We start from the raw sequence: 19994 nt of genomic DNA, 5'->3' as shown, positions 1-19994 counted from the left end.
CCGAAGGAACCCATATCGCTTGTCACGTTGGTATGAAACTTCCCTTCGGTCTGAAAGTTTCCTACAAAACTTAGCGGCTTTTCTTGTCAAGTGGTACAATGACCATGAAAAATATTGCTAACTAAATTAACCCAATTCTCCTTTCTTTCATCACATTGGCTGATCGTGGCAATGAGGTTGAAGCCGGACCCCGTGGCGGAGTGGTTAGCACATCGCGCTACGACGCCAGTAGCCCTGAGTTCGAATCCCGGCCTGGGCAAGGATGTTTGTAAGTGTCTATTCATCAATTTCATATCATCGCCATTCCCATCTTCGCAATTTTGGCAAAAGTGGCACAAAAATCGAAGTAACATAAAGCAAATCAATCAATCAATCAGGTTGAAGTGATTACGCTCGCAAGGAAAAACCCACGCACATGCCAGGATTCGAACCCTAAAATATCGCCTCTATAATCGTATGTTGACACAGGGTTACTAATTTTCCTTGCCGCTGTGTCAGAGATGTTCTGTGATGAAGAATGATACATGATCACTCACCAAAAGTAGTAAGCTAATAGCCGGCCTCTGTGGCAAAGTTGTTATCGCAGCGCACTATGGCGCCAGTGTTCTCGGGTTCGAATCCCGGCCTGGGTATGGGTGTTCTCTGAGAGTGTCCCTTCATCAATATCACCAGATTATCACTCATTCTCGTCTTCGCTATTAGCCAAAAGTGGGCTTTCATTCTACAATATGTATTTACAATAAAGGATATTCCAACAGTGAGTTGGACATCAAACTCTACACCGGAACACTGACAATTTTCCCGATGAAATATGACAACCACATCACTAGAATGTCAAAAGGCAGAGTAAAATTTCGGTTAAAATCTGATCCAATGTGACCATGTTCCATGCTTGTTCTGAATTATGAAATCAATAACTTAAAAATACAGGTAGGAAAATCTGAGGCAAAAAAGGCTTCGGAGAAAATGTTGGCAAATGTGGTAATTGAAGACTATAAAGTTGAAAACCTGAAAGCTCTAATTAATGACATCAACGCATCTTAAACAGAAGAAATTGCATGATTCTGACAAGTCAGGAGCGGGAGAAGGGAACTGCTCATCTCACCTATGTGACCCTTGCCACACGAGTCAGCATATGACCCACCGGAAAACTATTTTTAATTTCTAATAATCTAAGTGAATTTATATTAGTTTGTGTGCGGTTATACTCAATGTAAATCGAAAAGTTACACAATATACAAAATTTTCATATAATTTGTTCATTACATGCGATTTTTAAGACTTCTGCCACGTATGTTGATGAACAATTTTGTTTAAGTTCGTTTGACGCTCAGGAAGTTAGCGTGAAGACCTTAGCGAAGGAGCGTATGGAAAGAAGCAAACTTGCCTTTCATCGCGCACCACGAAGGTGTACATTTATTCCTTTCCTTTTCACGGTGAGAATTTCTCCATATATGGCATGGCACTTAATAATGGCTCTTCAAATAATCCTTCATTGTACTTAGTGCGAGTTACGTAATGCAATGATATGCTGGGAAGAGAATCGTGGCTTGGCGGAATAATCTGTGAGAAGATAAAAAAGGAAGAAAAAAACATTTTCAGTGCTGCCATCTGCAGATGAATCCTTAAGCTGTTGAGCTCAGAATGATAACGTTTTTTTATTGCAATGACTTGGTGTGAAGTTCGGGGAGAGAAAGGCTGTACTTTATTTCGCTTCTAGTATTACAGTTGCTGATTTTAAAAGGTAAGTTGTCAATTAATTGCAGATGGAAGTAGTACATAAACCTCAAAGTAAAGTTCTGTCTCTGGATACATAGACATTAGTTTTATCAAAAGTACTTCTAGGTTTGGTAACAAACACAGTTACGTGGAACACCACTCGATTTATGTGCTGAATGTTAACGACCATTTTTTGTTGTGACGGTATTTTTCTCTTATGCATTGCATCGCTGCATACAGAAGGTGATATGATCAGCACCACGTTCAGGGTCGCCTTTACCCTACAGGGTTGACCACAGTTATTCATTGATTAGAGGCTGGGTGATCCCCAGACTCGCTCTATACAGGGACATTGTCAGAAAACTTCCCACCCGGGACAATTTCTTCCCTCCTTCAGCCTTAAGTTTCCAACTACCTGGCAAGAGTGTCCACATTCCAGTCACTGGCGTTCTCTTTTTGCCAATGTTTACCACTTTCATAGCGTGTCCTTCCCAGACATCCAGTCTGGAATCTTTTACCTTTGAAATATTAAATAATGACTTCGGTTGCAGTTTTTCTAGGGAGGAAAAGTGTGGTAGCTTCCCTTACTTTCTGCAAACCTCTCTCTGTCGCATCTTGGAAGAAACAAATGACACCAACACGAGCGTGAGGAGAGGGGATTTGACTAAATTGAACCTTCTGGACTTCACAGGAATTCCTGTTTTAATAGAGTTTTTGATCTGAACAAGATCGGGAAATCCCAGTGATTCTTGGCTAGGGTGTCTGTGAATGAGTGTTTATGTTTCAAGTCGACTTTTTTCACAGATAGGCTAATTGCGATTAGACCTACGTGGAATCCAAATCAGTATATTGTTCCACCGTGTGTCGAATCTGAACACCTTAACTAAAGTTACGAGTACGTCATCGGGGAGGCCCCATATATATATGTGTGTGTGTGTGTGTGTGTGTGTGTGTATATATATATATATATATATATATATATATATATATATATATATATACAGAGTGTCCGGCTTTGACCTTTAACATTACAAAACAGTATAACTTTAGTTACATTCAATTTCAAATGAAACTTATTGTTTGTATGGGACTGGCAACTGTGGCCATTTTTGAGAATCATCAGTACTTCGAGTTGACATGACGCGCATGCGCGTGTAACGCATAAATTCCAAGATGGCGGAGTTGATGGTTCAGCAGAAAGTGTTCTGCGTTCTTTCACTGGCAGAAAACAAATCTGTGAAGCTTGTTCAACGTGCTTTTCGGTGTGAATTCAATCTTCAACGTCACGACAATGTTCCTTCCTATTTGAGTATTGCTAAGTGGGATAAATAACTAAGAGAAACTGGAAGTGTTGTGTCAGTGGGCGTGAAGTACGCGAAGCGGAAGGTATCAGAGGAAAACATTGAAGTGATTCGCACTGCATTCACAAGAAGTCCAAGAAAATCAATAAAACATACAAGTTTAGAGCTCAACATTCCTCGGTCTACTATCCATGACGAAGTGTACAAAAGGTTACGTCTACGGGCGTACAAGATCCAGTTATAATAAGGAATATATCCTGATGATAAGCCTAAAAGACAGACGTTTTCGGGCAAAATGTTAACCGAAATTGACAACAACAATGCTTTTGTGGACAAGGTGTGTTTTTCTGCTGTAGCTGCATTCCACACGTGTGGCAAAGTTAACAAGCAAAATTGCCGTATTTGGAGAAGTGACATTCCTCATGCGTTTCGTGAAATTATGAGATAACTGCCAAAAGTTAATGTGTGGTTTAATGAAAGAGAAGATAATAGGCCCGTTCTTCTTTGCTGAAGAAACAGTGAGAGGAACGAATTATTTAGACATGCTTCAGCATTACGCTGTGCCTCAAATGCCTCCAGAAACCATTTTCCAACAAGACGGAGCCCCGGCATATTTTGCTATCATTATACGAGAATTTCTCAATGAGCATTTTCCAAGAAGATGGATAGGAAGATGTTCTAAACCACTTACTTGGCCTCCGCGCTCGCCAGATCTCACCCCCCCCCCTAGACTCTTTCATTTGGGGGTTCATCAAGGACCAAGTCTGCAGTATGCCCGTCGAGAACTTGGAAGATCCGCGTATCAGAATTCGTCAGGCGATTAACGATGTGACCCCTCAAATGCTAGTGAATACCTGGAAGGAATTGGAATATCGGTTCGACATCTGCCGTGCCACAGGGGGGGCTCATATCGAGGTTGTCTGAAGTGCTGGTGCTGGGACAAAAAAATGCATGAGTTTTTCTACCAAAATGAACATTTTGGTAATAAAATTGGGTTTCTCTGCAAAATTATTCTCATTTTTAATGTTAAAGGTCTAAGCCGGACATATATATATATATATATATATATATATATATATATATATATATATATATATATATATATATATATATATATATATATGTGTGTGTGTGTGTGTGTGTGTATGTGTGTGTGTGTGTGTGTGTGTGTGGGTGTGTGTGTGTGTGTGTGCGCGTGCGCGTGCGCGCGCACACATACACACGCACACAAATTAATCTTGTTGCGTTGTAACAAGTTAATAGTTTCTAAACGGATAACGGATAATAAATTGCTGTTTTCAAGGTTATCGTAATTATGGGCAGGCAGTGTCCAAATTAAACATTTTTTTTGCTTTCGGGTGGTGGGGGGATTCGATCACCTGGTGGAATCAGCTGTGTATACACAACACGTTGCACATTCTCTGTTTGGGAGAGGTAAATGCATATTGTTAACATTCATAACAACAATAATAACAAAATAATACATTGAAAATGACATAATTTCATAATGAATAATGAATTAATGTCTGCGCAAGCCCTGAGAGAGTTACCCTACACATTTCTCGAGCATATGTTTGTTCCAATTTTGTACTTTCCGACAATGATGGCAATTTGATAGTTAATTTGTTAACGAACTCATTTGAACTGATTGATTCAATAGGCCTAGAAGAGTAGTTTATTTAAAGGAAATATGTTGATAAGCAGGTTAAATAAATATGGACGATAAGAAGTACTTATCTATTAAATGCCATTTTGTTTAGATGGGAGTGACAAAGTTCAGAATACTTCACGAAAGAGGGGAAGTGTGGAATCGTTCGTTCTGAAATCCTTTTATCATTCTCAAAGCAGTTGTTATCACATTGCAAAACGTCCAGTGACCTTATTCTCTACCTCAGCTTAATCTTGTATGCGTACATGTGTGTGTGGGGTTTCGGTCATGGGCGTAACTTGGGTCCTAATTTTGAGGGGGCAGAATTAAACTGGGCCTAATTTTGAGGGACAGAATTAAACTTGGGCCTAATTTTGAAGGTGTAATATCAAACAGGGCCTAATTTTGGGGGGCAGGGATAAACTTGGGCCTAATTACGCCTATGGTTTCGGTCATTTTATGCTTTCTTAAAATGTTTACGGTTAAATAAATTATCGCTCTTATTGTTAACTGTACGTCGCTCTTCTACCGCTTTTAACTATCACGATGATAAATGATGATATATATATATATATATATATATATATATATATATATATATATATATATATATGACCCCGTTGGAGTAGAGGTAATGCTGTCGCTTTGTAGTGAAGGGTGAAAAAACAAGGAAATAACATAAGAAACAAGGCAAATTACGTTCTACTTTATCTATTAAAACTCTAGGACATACGAGGAACCAGTTTGTACGGATGGTGGCGTGCTCGCACAAAATAAATCCTTATGATGAATTAAAGGTTTCCCCCACATTTTCCTAACGTTATAAGTCATCTGACGTTACGTGTTTCATAGCAGCACGCTGTCGTTCGCTTTGTGATACTAAGTGAACTTTGGTATACTCGTCAAGATTTTGTGTCGAATGTCATTAGAGCCAAATTTTAGAATTAAGAAAAGGAAGAATAAAAAAGGCCCAAATTTTCTTGATATTTTCGAACCTCTGTCCGGTCTACATTAAGATATGCGTTTGGCATCAATTTTAGGGAATACCTTAAGTTTCAAAATTTTCAATTTTAGTTCGTGGTTGGGGGTAGGAAACAAGGGGTGCGTCGAATCATCTTTTGATCTTAAACATTCATAGGAGCCGTACACTTTGAACGGCTACTCTAAAAATCAGTCAAGACGATTACAACTTACCTTATCAAAACTTTGAAAAATGCACTTAAGGCGCACAAGATAAGACATAATATGATTTGGTTTATTTTACTTCGCTTTTCTGCCACTTTTGACTAATCGCGAAGATGGAAAAAGCAGTGATGATAATAAAATTGATGAAGGGACACTCACAAGGAACGCCCATGTCCAGGCCGGGATTCGAACTCGGGACCCCTGGGATAGTAGCACCATGTGCTAACCACTCCCCCATGGAGGCCTACAAGACAAGTCATAACAGTACATTCTGTTAGCTGCCACCGTTCGTATCCACGGCAGAAACGTCTCATGTTCCTAGGTACAATCATTTACATGCAATAAGCGTGTATATGTACTATCAGTGTCAAATAGCTGAGAGCGGGTTGGTTGTCTATGCCTAAATTTTAACCTTTCCAGTATTTATGAATTCATTTCTACAAGACATTTATTTTACTTTGCTTTTCTGCACTAGAAGAATGTACATGAAGTAGAAGGGCAAAAAATATTACTTTGAAATATCAGGAACAATTATTTCTGGTGTTGTTATTGTCATTGTCGTAATTATGCTGAATGAAAGTAACAAGTAAAAGTAAAGTGAAGGTACCCCTGTGCGTGTGCACACATGCCATGAAGGCATACGAGGTGATGTGGAGGTAGAGAGTAGTTGGAATGATGTGATCTTAGCAAGAAGCTACAGAATCCATGGATTTAGCAGAAGTTCCGTTTTATATGGTAAAATAGCACATATACCGTATATCGTGCACGTGCATTTCAGTACATCAAGGCCAGCAGTGCTGACCCACATTATTTCAGTTGCAAAATACTTTATTTTTACTAAATTTTTTTCCCCTATAATAATTTTCTAGCATATGAAAGGAATGAACTTGTAGTCCACCCAGTAGGTTCATTTTTGAGATGAAAACTCTTGGGAAAATCTCGTGTCGATTTAACATAACATCTGTGCATTTCGCCTAACACTCCAGACCCAGGGGAAGCAAGAAATGAAATGAAATGCATAGGTCTGCTGATGTAGCTACCGTAGTGTTTTAAACTGTGCGGTTCAACATCTACGTACAGGGATTTTTTTCTACCAATGTCAATGTCATTGCCAGCGTTGAGACAGATCATCGAAGCATTTTTTTAAAATTACAATTAAAAGCTTTAGAGCACAGTGGAGATGCAAAAACTATGATTTTTTAAAGAAGAATAACAATGCATGAGCGTGATCGTTTGAAAAATCTTTTGCAAACATTCAAAGCAAAGGACATTTTTATAAAGAGTTTGCAAGGACAGAGAAAGATTACTTTCCACCTTCAAATAGCAAGTTATTAAAGATAGTTGTTTTGAAGGTAGAAAGACCGTAAATATTCTTGAGTTTCTTGATTTTTCTGTGGCTGCTTCCCCAATAATTAATGTACATTTAATAAAACCATGATATATTTCTCCATAAAATGTTCTGAATATGGCCCTGATTAGCAGAAATTCCAGAACCAAGTGTTTATTTAACAGAGGATTCCAAATACAGCATTAGTTGCTTCATATTGGAATGTACTAACAATAGGAAAATAATAATATAAATTAAAATTACATGCTGTAAAGTGACAAGTTTTTGCACAAGAGTCATCTAAAACTTGCCTAATTTATTAATATGTATAATATAGGTTTCTGACAAAAGTAGAGAGCTTCATGTATTGCGAGTTGGCACTCGAAAGGAAATTTCCTGGAGTTGCCACTTGCTTCTGATGTTGCCATTGGCTATTTTATGTAAGAATATGTGATCTGCCAGTTTGTATCTCGTGGAGAGAGTGGGTATTCAGCATATCCAGATGGATGGAATTTTTGCGGATACCTTGTAGATGGAAGTGGATGGCGAACAGTGGGTACGGAAAATGTAAAAACCAAGCAAAGTCTATCTGTATTTCAAGGACATGCCAGATCGGAGACCAGAATTCACTTCCAAGTTAAATCACAGATTATTAAAAGTGCTGGGAACAGAGAGAGATTGTTTATTACGGTACTTCAGCCTCAATTCGTCGTTTGATATGACATGCTAGTAGTAATGTCTAAGAAGATGAAAGTGTTAACGGAAAATATCTGTTCCTATCGTTTCAGGAACCTGAAGAGCCATTGTATCAAGCTAGATCTAAAATGACAGAACATCCATCAATTAACCATTCGTGGTTGAACAAGGAATTCTTCACAACTGCTTTGCGACATGGAGAAGGGGACCCTAACTTCGAAGTTTTGGACTGCGACGTGTATCTAGGGACAAGCGTTGGGGACAATTACGTTAGTGTTGTGTACAGGGCAGCTGTCGAGGTCGAGACGACCAATGGGAAGAAGACGTACAAGTTAGTGATCAAGTGCGTTCCAAAGAACGAAGTGCGAAAAAACTTCGTTGATGAACTAGGTTTGTTCATGAAGGAAATTGAAATGTACAATGTAATTTTTCCAGAGTTCCTTAAATTCCAAGAAAGGAAATGTGGCAAAGAACTTCTTACTTCCGCTCCTCACTGTTACTACACTGTCCTAGACAAGGAGAGGGACTGTCTGGTTCTGGACGACTTGGCTGTTTATGGATACAAGATGGCCGACAGGAAGAAGGGATTGGACTACCCCCACTGTCGCCTGGTGCTCAGTGAATTAGCTAAGTTCCACGCCTTCTCTTATGCAATGAAATGCGATGATTTTGAGTCTTTCAAAGAGAAGATGGAATGCTTTAAGGAATCACTATTTTCTGATAATAATAGGGAGATGTACTCATATTTCTTGAAGGAACAAGTTAACATGGCAATGAATTCAGTAAGACCTTTACCTGAATGCGAGAAGATTCTTAAGAAAATTGAAGTTTTGAACGAAAACACACAGATATTTGAGAAGATTCTTGCTTTGTGTGTGCCTGAAGAACCCGTGTCTGTCCTGTGTCACGGTGATTTCTGGGTGAACAACATGCTATTCTCATATGAGAACAAAGAGGATGGTGCTATCCCCACGAAAATCAAGCTACTAGATTTTCAAATCGCCCGCTATGCGTCGCCAGCGTTCGATCTTCTGTACGTCATCTACACAAGCACTACGAAGGAGTTGAGAGATAATCATCTGGAAGAACTGCTCAGAATGTACTACAACACCTTTGTCCACACTGTGGAAGAACTTGGCTTCGTTGTGAAATTTTCCCTTGAAGATTTGAAGCAAGAGATCGAAAAGAAGCTTTTGTTTGGTTTTGTAACATCTTGTACCATTCTTCCAGCTGTGCTAGCAAATCCAGAAAATATCCCAGACATGGATTCCTTGACTGAAGAGGATATTAAAGCTCCAAACCCAGAAAAATTTAGTTCTTTTTACAATAGCGACGAATTGAAAATAAGGCTTAGAGATATTATATGTGACATGGATGCCAAAGGAACTTTTGACTGTTAGTGCACAATTTGAATGTATTTGGGAAATCGTGTTTGATTGAGATTTACATGATCCAAATTTCATTGAAAAGTCATGTTTTTGTTTTTTAATTATGCTTTTGGCTAATATCACACAAAATAGCAGTAATGACAAGATATGAACTTTAACAAAATTCTCTAAAACAATTTAAATAGCCTCTATAATGGTCGATATTTTGAGTAAATCATATCTGATTTATATGTGTCATGACTAATATCTAACAAATAAAAGTACATGAATTACAAATACCTGCTGACTGTTTGCCGTATTTACATATATCAAATCATAGCAATGATCTACTACTTTACAGAAGAATTTTGCGGTAATTTCTGCATTTGAAATTAGAAGCATGCTGTTTGGCACAGGTATGTGCCATACCCAGTGGTCGAATTGGGCCGGTATGGCATACGGGTAGTAAATTAAAATGCCAAAAACATAACAGCAGTAAATTCTTAAAATTGGCACTTATTTATTGGAGCTGAACACACAAGTAGCTACGCAATGGCCAACATCGTACTCGCTCATTTCTCTCTCTTTCTCGTTTGAGTTCTATCGTACAGCACTCTGCACCCTTCTCCACGGCCGAGCGCTCCTTGCCGACCATATGTCATGACTAGACCTCGGATTTTTAGGTTCTAAAAAGTGTGCTTTTAGGTTCCTAAAATAGGCTCTAAAAATCCTAAAATAGGTCCCAGAAATCCTAAAATAGGTTCTAAAAATCCTAAAATAGGTCCGAAAAACCCTAAACTAGGTCCTAAAAATCCTAAAATAGGTTCTAAAAATACTAAAATAGGTTCGAAAAACCCTAAAATAGGTTCTAAAAATCCTAAAATATTCTCTAAAAATCCTAAAATAGTTCTAAAAATACTAAAATAGGTCCTAAAAATCCTAAAATAGGTTCGAAAAACCCTAAACTAGGTTCTAAAAATCCAAAAATAGGTCCTAAAAGTCCTAAAATAGGTTCTAAAAATACTAAAATACGTCCTAAAAATCCTAAAATAGGTTCGAAAAACCCTAAACTAGGTTCTAAAAATCCTAAAATAGGCTCTAAAAATCCTAAAATAGTTCTAAAAATACTAAAATAGGTCCTAAAAATCCTAAAATAGGTTCGAAAAACCCTAGAATAGGTTCTAAAAATCCTAAAATAGGTCCTAAAAATCTTATTAGGCTCGAAAAATCCTGAAGTAGGTTCAAGAAAGCTTAAAATAGTTCAAAATTCCTGAAAAGTACTGATTAGGTATAGTCACCAGCAATGAAAATGGGACACCTATATCCTGAAATACGCAGTATCTTGCATAACGTTATGTGTGTTGCCTAACCCTACGGTGATGGCAGAACTTACCACTGAAAATTTGCTATTAAAATCCACTCCTCGACGTATAGTTAGGCAACAATCCTTTTTCATGTTATCCAGAGTCAAACTCCGCAATTTTGTCTGTGAGGATCATCAAATATGCTGAAAATAATATTTCAACAAAAACATAGTCAGTGGTGCAAACTTCAATGTTGAAATGTTAGTTTGCAAGGCGTGAATGCCACAAACCACCGAAGTGACGAGAAAGTGAGCAAGACCACTATCAGAAGTTTGCACTTTGGATTGTACAAGTATCAGTGGTATCCAGAGATGCGGCGATGACCAAGCAAATACTAAAAATATTGCATTTTAAATATTTTAGAGAAGAACTAAAAATAATAATAATAAGTGAGGATATTCGCATATTTGTGCGAAATAAGCCTAGCGACAGCATGAAACAGCTCGAAATACGCAAGAGATTCGCTAAGTTTAGCGCATCGAAATAAGGGCCAGGTACTGCCCCTCGCACCGAACCCTCCTGCGAAGTTTCCTATAAGTTGGTAAAGTCGTCTGCTAGTCTCGCGCATGGGTGCGGCCATGTTAGCTGTATACAACCGGTTGCTATGGTGGTTGCTAAGCCGCCAACAAAGGGAAAGGCTATTTCGCGTTGGTGCAGTTTGGAAAGATGATCCGAAAACAATGAAGAAGGGAGAGTTAGCACATAAGGAAAACCACTTGCAGAGCTTTAGATACGTAAAATAAGAAGGTGTCTTCGAAGGAAGGGTGCAAAGAAGCATGAAAGAAAAATAATATGATATTAAGCAAAGTGCTACTCAGATGATGCACATGTTGCGACTAGCACTTATTCGAAATGTCTACAGCAGTTTTCTTAATAATGACTTTGTGTGTGAGCGAAGAGATGTTTACGGGAGCCAGATTAATTATTATTTAACCAATGTGGTCTGTATTCCTTTGTTTCGAGGTAATCACGGGGACAAAAGGGTTGAACACAATATGTGCCGTTTCCTCTATTCGTAACTATTTTGTCGTTCTTATTCCAATTTATCACGCTCTTTTAAGCAAGAAACATTTGAATGAAAAAAAATTGTTGTAAATAATAATGGTCTACCAAGCTAGAAACATCTTCAGGCCGATCCGAATTAACTAAGAAGTGGGCGAGTTTATGGAACTCTGCAATTTCTTTTTCATGCGATTGTAGGTTTGTTGTTGTTGATGTTGATTTAGTGTTTTAAGTCCACTTTATGCACAGTATGGCTAATCGGGACTGGACCTACAGTTTAAAGTGGGATCGGAACCACTATGTGCCTCCACCGGGAATTGAACCTGGGACCCATGGATTACAAGACGACAACACAATATATGGGATAAAAATATGTATTTTGTAGAGCTTTGGTATGAGCTTTTACGTTGAATGGAGAATGACCTTGGAGTTTACCGCAGAGAAATATTATACCCCCCTCCTTTGAAAGATCGACCCTGACGTTTAGTAAATCTTACGATGACTTCGTGAATATGTCACGCTTCGCCACTGGTGGTATCAGACATTTTGCTTTGTTTAGAGCTTTAAAAAATCAGCATGGACTAGGAGGAAGGAAAATCGGCAGAGAGCACGTTTCAAACACGTCCGTTATTGAATTTTTCGTGACTAAACAAAGCAAATACCTCTGTGTGACATAAAAATCGTGTAAAAACCTTTAAAAAATATAAAAACTTTTTAAAAAAGCTTGATTTAGACACATAAACCTAAAATAGGTTCTAGCAAGCAAAATAGTTTTTTTAGGCACTATAAATAAAACTGCATCAGTTGTTGCGATTTTTAACGAAACGCTGACATAACTTATTATTTCTTACATACCTGTAAAGGAAAAAAAATAGGTTAAAAACCTAAAATCCGACGTCTAGTCATGACTGAGAAACGCTACAATAACGTCTGCAATAAAATAGTAATTTAAACAAGGGCTGATGATGTAAACGTCGCATTTTGAACAGGAGAATTAAAATTATAGCATTAACTATTTGTCTCTTTATTTCATTGATCCAAATTATTTTGTTGCAAGAAAAATGTACAGTCATGTGGATTATCCGTTTACTTATCATAACAACCCACGCGCATTTTCAGTTCTGATATCGATTCTTTTGGTCGTGGATTGAAATGTTAAAACAAAAGCTTTAAGTTCTTATTGTATGTACTGTACAAAGTGTGTGTTTTTCGTCCAGTTGGTGTAAAGGACTGATTTGTGCGACATATTCATTTTGCGGATGAGTATCACAAGTGAAAAATGAGTTTAGATTTGTGGCTGAAACGTACACCTTCCAAGAAACGCGATACAACTGAAGTTGAACTTCAAGCAAGTACTGAAAAAATTCTGACAAGGAGAATTTATATATAAGAAATCACAAATAAATAAAAAATTGTATCAAAAGACATGTCTGAGCATACCGGCAGTAACTTATTTCCAATTCGGCCACTGGCCATACCCATAGAAACACTCAAGATCGTAACTTACAAAAAAATATTACTTAGGATTCAATATGTTGACCTTCTGTCGAAGTAGAACATGTGTTTATTCTTTCACCGTGTCAGGGTTAGAGTAATCAACTTCAAATATGCGTGTAATCTCTTCCATTTTCTGATACATGCTACTATCGGGTTTTGAATGGTTGTCACCGTACGGTGCACTGTTCCTCGAGTGTACGTTAGCTAGTTAAAGCAGAGTTGGAGAGTCTCCTTAAGGAATATAAAATACCACGTACAGAGGTTAAAAGTCCAAAGCGTCCATCAAGAATCAACCACCAAAGATCACTTGTAGAGAAAAATATATGTGTCGAAGAAAACGTGCTCTGAAATCCATATAGAAATTATAATACCGGAAGAGTAGAGAAATCCTGTGTTAGTGACGAGAATGAGAAGTAAATACATACTTGTAATGCTTTATAAATCCAAACGAGAATATCAGTCTATTGCTTGGTTCCGCTTTAAAGATGTGTAAAATGTGAATGTTTAGTTGTACAACGCTATAAGGTCATCTTACATAGTTACACAGTGTTCATTGCAGTAAAAAAAGATACAATTAAGGCATCCACACTAAGTCTGTGTCCATAGCACTATGACCATGGTAGAAATATTGTGCTCTAGGGATTGGCGCCAACTTATATCCCTGTGGGGCTCGAGCCCACCCAATAATTTTGCTGTTTTTAGGTTTTATTGTGTAAATAATGTTCTCGCGGTTTTTAGAAAGCAATGTTTGATCATTATACATTTAAAAAAATTCTCACAACTTCATTACTGACGTATCTAAATATTTCATAATAATTTGATAGAGGAAGGGGGACAAATATGGAATACCATTTTGTTTTTGACCATTCAATGGCACATTTTTTGAAGAATGTACGTGAGAAACTATCCTCTTCTTCCTTAATTAGTTCTTTAATATAATATAAGGTTTAGACTACGTAACATTATAGTAAGTATATGCAAATAACATTTTCCTAAAAGTTGACATGATTACTCCAAAAGAAAATGGGGTACAAATATGGAATACTGGCAACATTGTGCAGAACATGAACATGTAAACACAATAAACACAATTGTAGTGAAAACATGAAATAAATTAACACTGTAAAGTCACAAATATGAGAAAGTTTCTGAATTGTACATGTCTGTATTACTATGATTATAAGGGCACTATTTACCTACTTACAAAAATGGCAAATGTAAAGTCCATTATCATATCCTGCATATTCAGTATGAGCCCACATGTCACACATTTCGCACGTAACCCATTCTTCTCCATTGCTTATCATCAGAAAATTGTTCAGAACAGAAGGGACATTCAGTATCATCACTACTTGGTGTTCTGGCATCTGACATACTGAGATCAGAAGAGTCATCTCGCACGCTGAATACGCCGTCGCTGTCCGAGTCTGATGATTCGCAGTCTTTTGGTAATGGCGGTTTCCGCTTTTTTCCATTGTTTTTAGCAGGCTTTTTCTTAACAGTAGTGGACATTTCAATGGAAGTCTTATATGGTGATGAAGTCAGGATATGAGAGGTCCCTGCTTTCCTTCCCCTACTTCTTTGCCTCTTCTTAATTGCAGGAACAGGTGAGATGTCCCATGGGGTGGCCACTACACTTCTAACAGAAGGCCCTGCTCCATCTTTGGGTTTGGATCCAGATGCAAGTTCATTGCCAGCTACTGTCTCTAGGGAGACGTCATGTGTGGTGGAATCAGTTGTGTTCTTGTTGTGGTCTCCTTGACTCCATGCAAGGAAATCTGCATCTGTAAAAACATTGGGATTCACTGGGTAGAGTCCTGTCACACGAAACCCCTTCACAGCAATCTCATCGGTCTGGCATTTGAGGTATGCCTTACCAAAGAGTTCGGTGATGTCCATGTTTGTCAGTGGCCGAGCATTTTGCCTCATCCAAATACGCACTTCCTCGCTGCTGTAGTACGCTTTGAAAGGACTCATGGAATGTCCTGTCCAAGGGCTGCATCTTGTGAGTGGAGTGCGGAGGTAGACATAACATGCACACGTTGTTGTCACGAGCCAAATTTATGACATCCAAATTTCTCGAATGGGTGTAATGTCCGTCTAAAATGAGGAGGACTGGCGACTCAGCTGATGGTTGTACCTTCTCTATGAAATGATGGAACCACGTGGTAAACAGATTTCTCTGTATGCACCCTGAGGGATGGCCAGCAGCAATGGATCCTGGTGGAGCTCCCCTCATTAGCTGGATGTTCAGATTTTTTCGAGGGAAAATTATCATTGGAGGTACAAAGATCCAACTTGCATTCATGCATGTGGAAATGGAGAAGAAGAATTATCCACCAGACAGAATCTTCAATGTTGAAGAGACTGGCCTGAGTGTTGTGCAGAGTTGTGCTCATGCCCTTGCTTTAAAAGGGAAACGACAAGTAGGAGCGATCAGTTCTGCAGAGCGGGATCACTTGTTACAAATCCGATTCACTTAGAGCCATTTGATTCGTTTGAGAAACTTTTAGGAACAACAAATTCATTGCTTCCACGTTAATAATTTTTGTACATATATGTGGTATAAATATGGAACACTACTATTCCATATTTGAGCCACTGTTACCTTCGAGTATCGAGGGCCAAAAGTGTATTCAAACTCACCTCAACAATATACGCAAAATACCAGAATAAAGCCTGATTGATATGCTACAAAACTGTATACCATGTATTTTCATTCTGTGTACTAATAAGAAGCACAAGGCAAAAAGGTATTTACCTCCAAACGTTCACTTTGGGCGGGAACCACAACAATCGTTCTAACGCGCCCTGTTCAACTGCTTCCTGTGATGGTGAGGAACACTGCCCAGCTTTTCACGTAGTTCTTGCTAGAGTGCAGCACTTACCAGGCGAGATATAATGGTATTCCATATTTGTACCCCTATTTCATATTTGTCCCTCTTCCCCTACTTTTCAGGATGAAGATAGGCACTAAAATCTTTCAAAATAAGTAGGGGGAAAAGCCTACATGTGATATACCTAATTGCAGAAAATTATAAAACATGGTTCAGCCCACCCGAAGTTGATACTATTGCCCCTAGGAACAGTCATTCCTATACTACGAAGGAAAAAAATATGACTTTCAAAGACTAAGGTTTAGACTCTCCTTTAAGATTTACGTTACACTCACCCTATGTTCCACTTCCTAAGGTAAAAAGCTCATAATATATTTCTCTTATTGAATTCAAACTAAAAATTCCAGAACCAAGTTTCAGATATGATTTATACGTAGTAATGTCCATATAAATGAAAACGTTCATAGGAAAATACCTCTTCCTATCGTTTCAGGAACCTGCAAAGCCACGTCGCTACAATGACGGAAGATCCATCCATTGACCATTCGTGGTTGAACATGAAATTCTTCACAACTGCTTTGCGACATGGAGAAGGGGACCCTAGCTTGGAAGTTGTGGACTGCGACGTGTATCTAGGGACAAATGTTGGGGACAATTACATGAGTGTTGTGTACAGGGCAACTGTCGAGGTCAAGACGACCAATGGAAAGAAGACGTACAAGTTGGTGATCAAGTGCGTTCCAAAGAACGAAGTGCGAAAGAAGTTTGTTGATGAACTAGGTTTCTTCATGAAGGAAATTGAAATGTACAATGTAATATTTCCAGAGTTCCTTAAACTTCAAGAGAAGAAATGTGGAAAAGAACTTCTTACTTCCGCTCCTCACTGTTACTACACTGTCCTAGACAAGGAGAGGGACTGTCTGGTTCTGGACGACTTGGCTGTTTATGGATACAAAATGGCCGACAGGAAGAAAGGATTGGATTATCCACACTGCCGCCTGGTGCTCAGTGAATTAGCCAAGTTCCACGCATTCTCTTATGCAATGAAATGCGATGATTTTGAGTCTTTCAAAGAGAAGATGGACTGCTTTAAGGAATCTGTATTTTGTGATAAGAACAGGGAGATGTACCCACGTTTCTTGAAGGAACAAATTAACATGGCAATAAACCCATTGAGATCAATACCCGAATGTGAGAAGATTCTTCAAAAGATTGATCAATTGAACGAAAACATGTTTGAAAATATTTTTGTGTTATGTGTGCCTGAAGAACCCGTGTCTGTCCTGTGTCACGGTGATTTCTGGGTGAACAACATGCTATTCTCATATGAGAACAAAGAGGATGGTGCTATCCCCACGAAAATCAAGCTACTAGATTTTCAAATCGCCCGCTACGCGTCGCCAGCGTTGGATCTTCTGTACTTCATCTACACAAGCACTACGAAGGAGTTGAGAGATAATCATCTGGAAGAACTGCTCAGAATGTACTACAACACCTTTGTCCACACTGTGGAAGAACTTGGCTTCATTGTGAAATTCTCCCTTGAAGATTTGAAGCAAGAGATCGAAAATAAGCTTTTGTTTGGTTTTGTAACATCCTGTACCATTCTTCCCGCTGTGATAACAAATCCAGAAAATGCCCCAGACATGGATTCCTTGACTGAAGAGGATGTGCAAAATCCAAACCCAGAAAAATTTAGTTCCATGTACAAAAACGACGAGTTAAAAACGAGACTGAAGGATATCATATGTGAATTGGATCTCAAAAGAGCTTTCGACTGTTAATGCTAACGTCGCTTGATATTCCATGCTAGACTGGTACGTTCCATAAACCTGTTTCTTTCAGAATGATCAATACTTTTCCAAATTATGCTTGTAATATGGGACAATGGAAGATGATTACGAGTATTAGTGATAAAGAATAATCTCTAAGATAGAACATGAAAATATTAAATAGCTTCTCCAAAATGTATATGTAAGTTAAAAAACAACTGAAGTGAACAAGCAGACAATTTTGGCTGGTTTTTTGCCATTCTTAGTTTCTATAATTATAAACTAGAAATTTATTTCCTTTTTTTCGACCATCTTGCAGCAAATATGGCCGCCATTTAGGCGCCTTTTCAATTCATATTTTTTTCTCCAAATTTTAGGGTTCGATTCCCGGTGGAGGCACAAAGTTTCACGTTTAAAACTGTAGGTCCAGTCCCGATTAGCCGTAATGTACATAAAGTGGACTTAAAACACTAAATCAATGAATCAATCCAAATTTTAGGGATTTGGCTTCTCTCTCCATCGCAGGTTCGGAGCATATACTGTTTCTTTTCTCTTTCCAGCAAATAAAATGACACCAAATGCTATACTGCTTTGCAAAATTACACACAGCACCTCCCCCCAAAAAATAGCAATTAGAAAGAGCACTATTGTTCTAATAATCTTGGTCCAACTGTATTTCAAAGGTAAAACTTTTTTCAAATATTTCAATAAATCTATGAAATAGATAAACAAAGGCTGGGACATGACCCACTAAAACCCGCCCTTGGTCCCGCCTGTCAACGTTGAGGGTTGTAAATAGAGCCCGGAAGTTTGGCAAAATGCCTCTTTTTATCTACTGCATATATTGATAATTTTTTTCCGGATATGCGTTTCTTATGTTGTTTCGAATGTTTTGGAAGCCTTTTCATTTTGCCTATTTTGCCTATTTGGGACCCCACTGAATATTTTTAATTATAATGCCTTTTTTCCCTTTTTCAATGAAATTTGACATTTTTTTAAAAAAAAATGTGTATATAAATTATTTTTCTCCCAAAAAACGTTGTTGGCATTTATTTTTCTTCCGTTTATTATGTGAATAATTTTCGCCTTATTTAAGTAATATTGAACTCACGCATGTTTCAACATTGCTGAAGGAGAAAAGTGTGAGAAAAAAGTATTTCATGCTGAGTCAGGATATTGCCTTTCGGTTAACATTTCTTGTGCATGATTGACTGCTGAAGTGGACAGGTTGATTTCGAACACAAAGAAGATATTTCTGAAATCTCCATCTCGAACCCGAAAATTTCAGGAAGTTGCGATTGAGCTTAGTTTACCTCAGCAACCAGTCTTGACGAGATGGGGAACCTGGATATCAGCAGCTATATATTATGCTAACAACCTTCAAAAAATCAGTGAGGTGATCGATGCTGATTTACCTACAACGATGCCGAAGAAAATTGAACCATACTGGGAGGGCTACATAACAGTCCTTTCCGATGCTAAATATAGCTATTCGGCAATCAAAGGAATGTGCAAGAAGCTTGGTTTTGTGATATCGAAGAACGGGATCGGTGCGGTATTGAACAAAAAAGGCAAAGGCCGACTGGGCCTAATTCCACAGGGGAAGAAACAGGCAAATCCACGAGCAGCTACGAGTCGTACACAGGACATAGTGAGAAAAGTGAAGGCCCTTGTGTCAGGTGGTAACCCTGCCCCCCAAAGGAGTATCGCACGTAAGTTGGGAATGTCTGTGTCAACATTGAACACCATAATCAAGAAGGACCTGCAAATAGAAATGCGCTCACGAACGCTAGAAAGCTCTATGAGACCTATCTTGCAGGGGAGAGATGGAAAAATGTGGTGACAATAGACGAAGCATATGTCTGCCTTAGTGACTGTCACAAACCTCGCGCGATTTACTACCGCCCTCGCGACAGAAACAATTATCAAACATTGTATCGAGAATGCCAGGAAAGTTTTCCACGGGGTTTCATGATCATCGCTGGATACTGCTATAATGGCAAGCTAGCAATTCGCCGTGTAGCTAATAATGTGAAGGTGAACTCCACGTACTATCAGGATGAGGTTTTAACACCCATTTATAACATAGATATCCCGGCACTGTATGGGGGGGGGGGGCAAAACCCAGGTCTGGGTGCACCAAGATAAAGCATCCAGCCATACCTCCCGTTCGACTCGTCTGTTCTTACAGGGAATGGAGGTGGAAACTGGCATCCGTGCAATTCCTTACAGCGACATTCCGGTCAAGGCGCCAGATGGGTCACCCATGGACTTCTGTG

At 38.6% G+C, this 19994-nt stretch overlaps 2 protein-coding genes and 1 long non-coding RNA gene across 4 annotated transcripts in view; 2 read left to right on the top strand and 1 right to left on the bottom strand.

Annotated features, from left to right (window-relative positions):
- LOC145988669 (uncharacterized) overlaps nt 1–19994 on the bottom strand; it is a 91009-nt gene that overhangs the window by 12347 nt on the left and 58668 nt on the right. The gene's annotated exons all lie outside the window — the stretch shown is intronic.
- LOC145988940 (uncharacterized) overlaps nt 1–19994 on the top strand; it is a 135299-nt gene that overhangs the window by 87094 nt on the left and 28211 nt on the right. The window lies entirely within an intron of this gene.
- LOC145988665 (uncharacterized) lies at nt 1653–18740 on the top strand. Of its 2 annotated transcripts, none has more exons than XM_083123729.1 (2): nt 1653–1744; nt 16437–18740. In XM_083123729.1, exon 2 carries the CDS (start codon nt 16462–16464, stop codon nt 17725–17727), a length of 1266 nt encoding a protein of 421 aa, XP_082979855.1. In that variant the 5' UTR covers nt 1653–1744; nt 16437–16461; the 3' UTR covers nt 17728–18740. The 2 variants fall into 2 exon arrangements, with proteins under 2 accessions (XP_082979855.1, XP_082979854.1); XM_083123728.1 differs by lacking the exon at nt 16437–18740 and adding an exon at nt 7969–9458 and having other exon boundaries at nt 1675–1744.

The sequence above is a fragment of the Lepisma saccharinum genome, chromosome 6 (genome assembly GCF_977018435.1).
Source record: "Lepisma saccharinum chromosome 6, izLepSacc3.1, whole genome shotgun sequence".
NCBI lineage: Eukaryota > Metazoa > Arthropoda > Insecta > Zygentoma > Lepismatidae > Lepisma > Lepisma saccharinum.
The sequence above is the reverse complement of the archived record's forward strand: the minus strand, read 5'-3'. Positions and strand labels throughout refer to the sequence as shown.

Excerpts from the sequence above, each read along its gene's own strand:
- LOC145988665 (XM_083123728.1), top strand. The coding sequence starts at position 8,005 with ATGACAGAACATCCATCAATTAACCATTCGTGGTTGAACAAGGAATTC.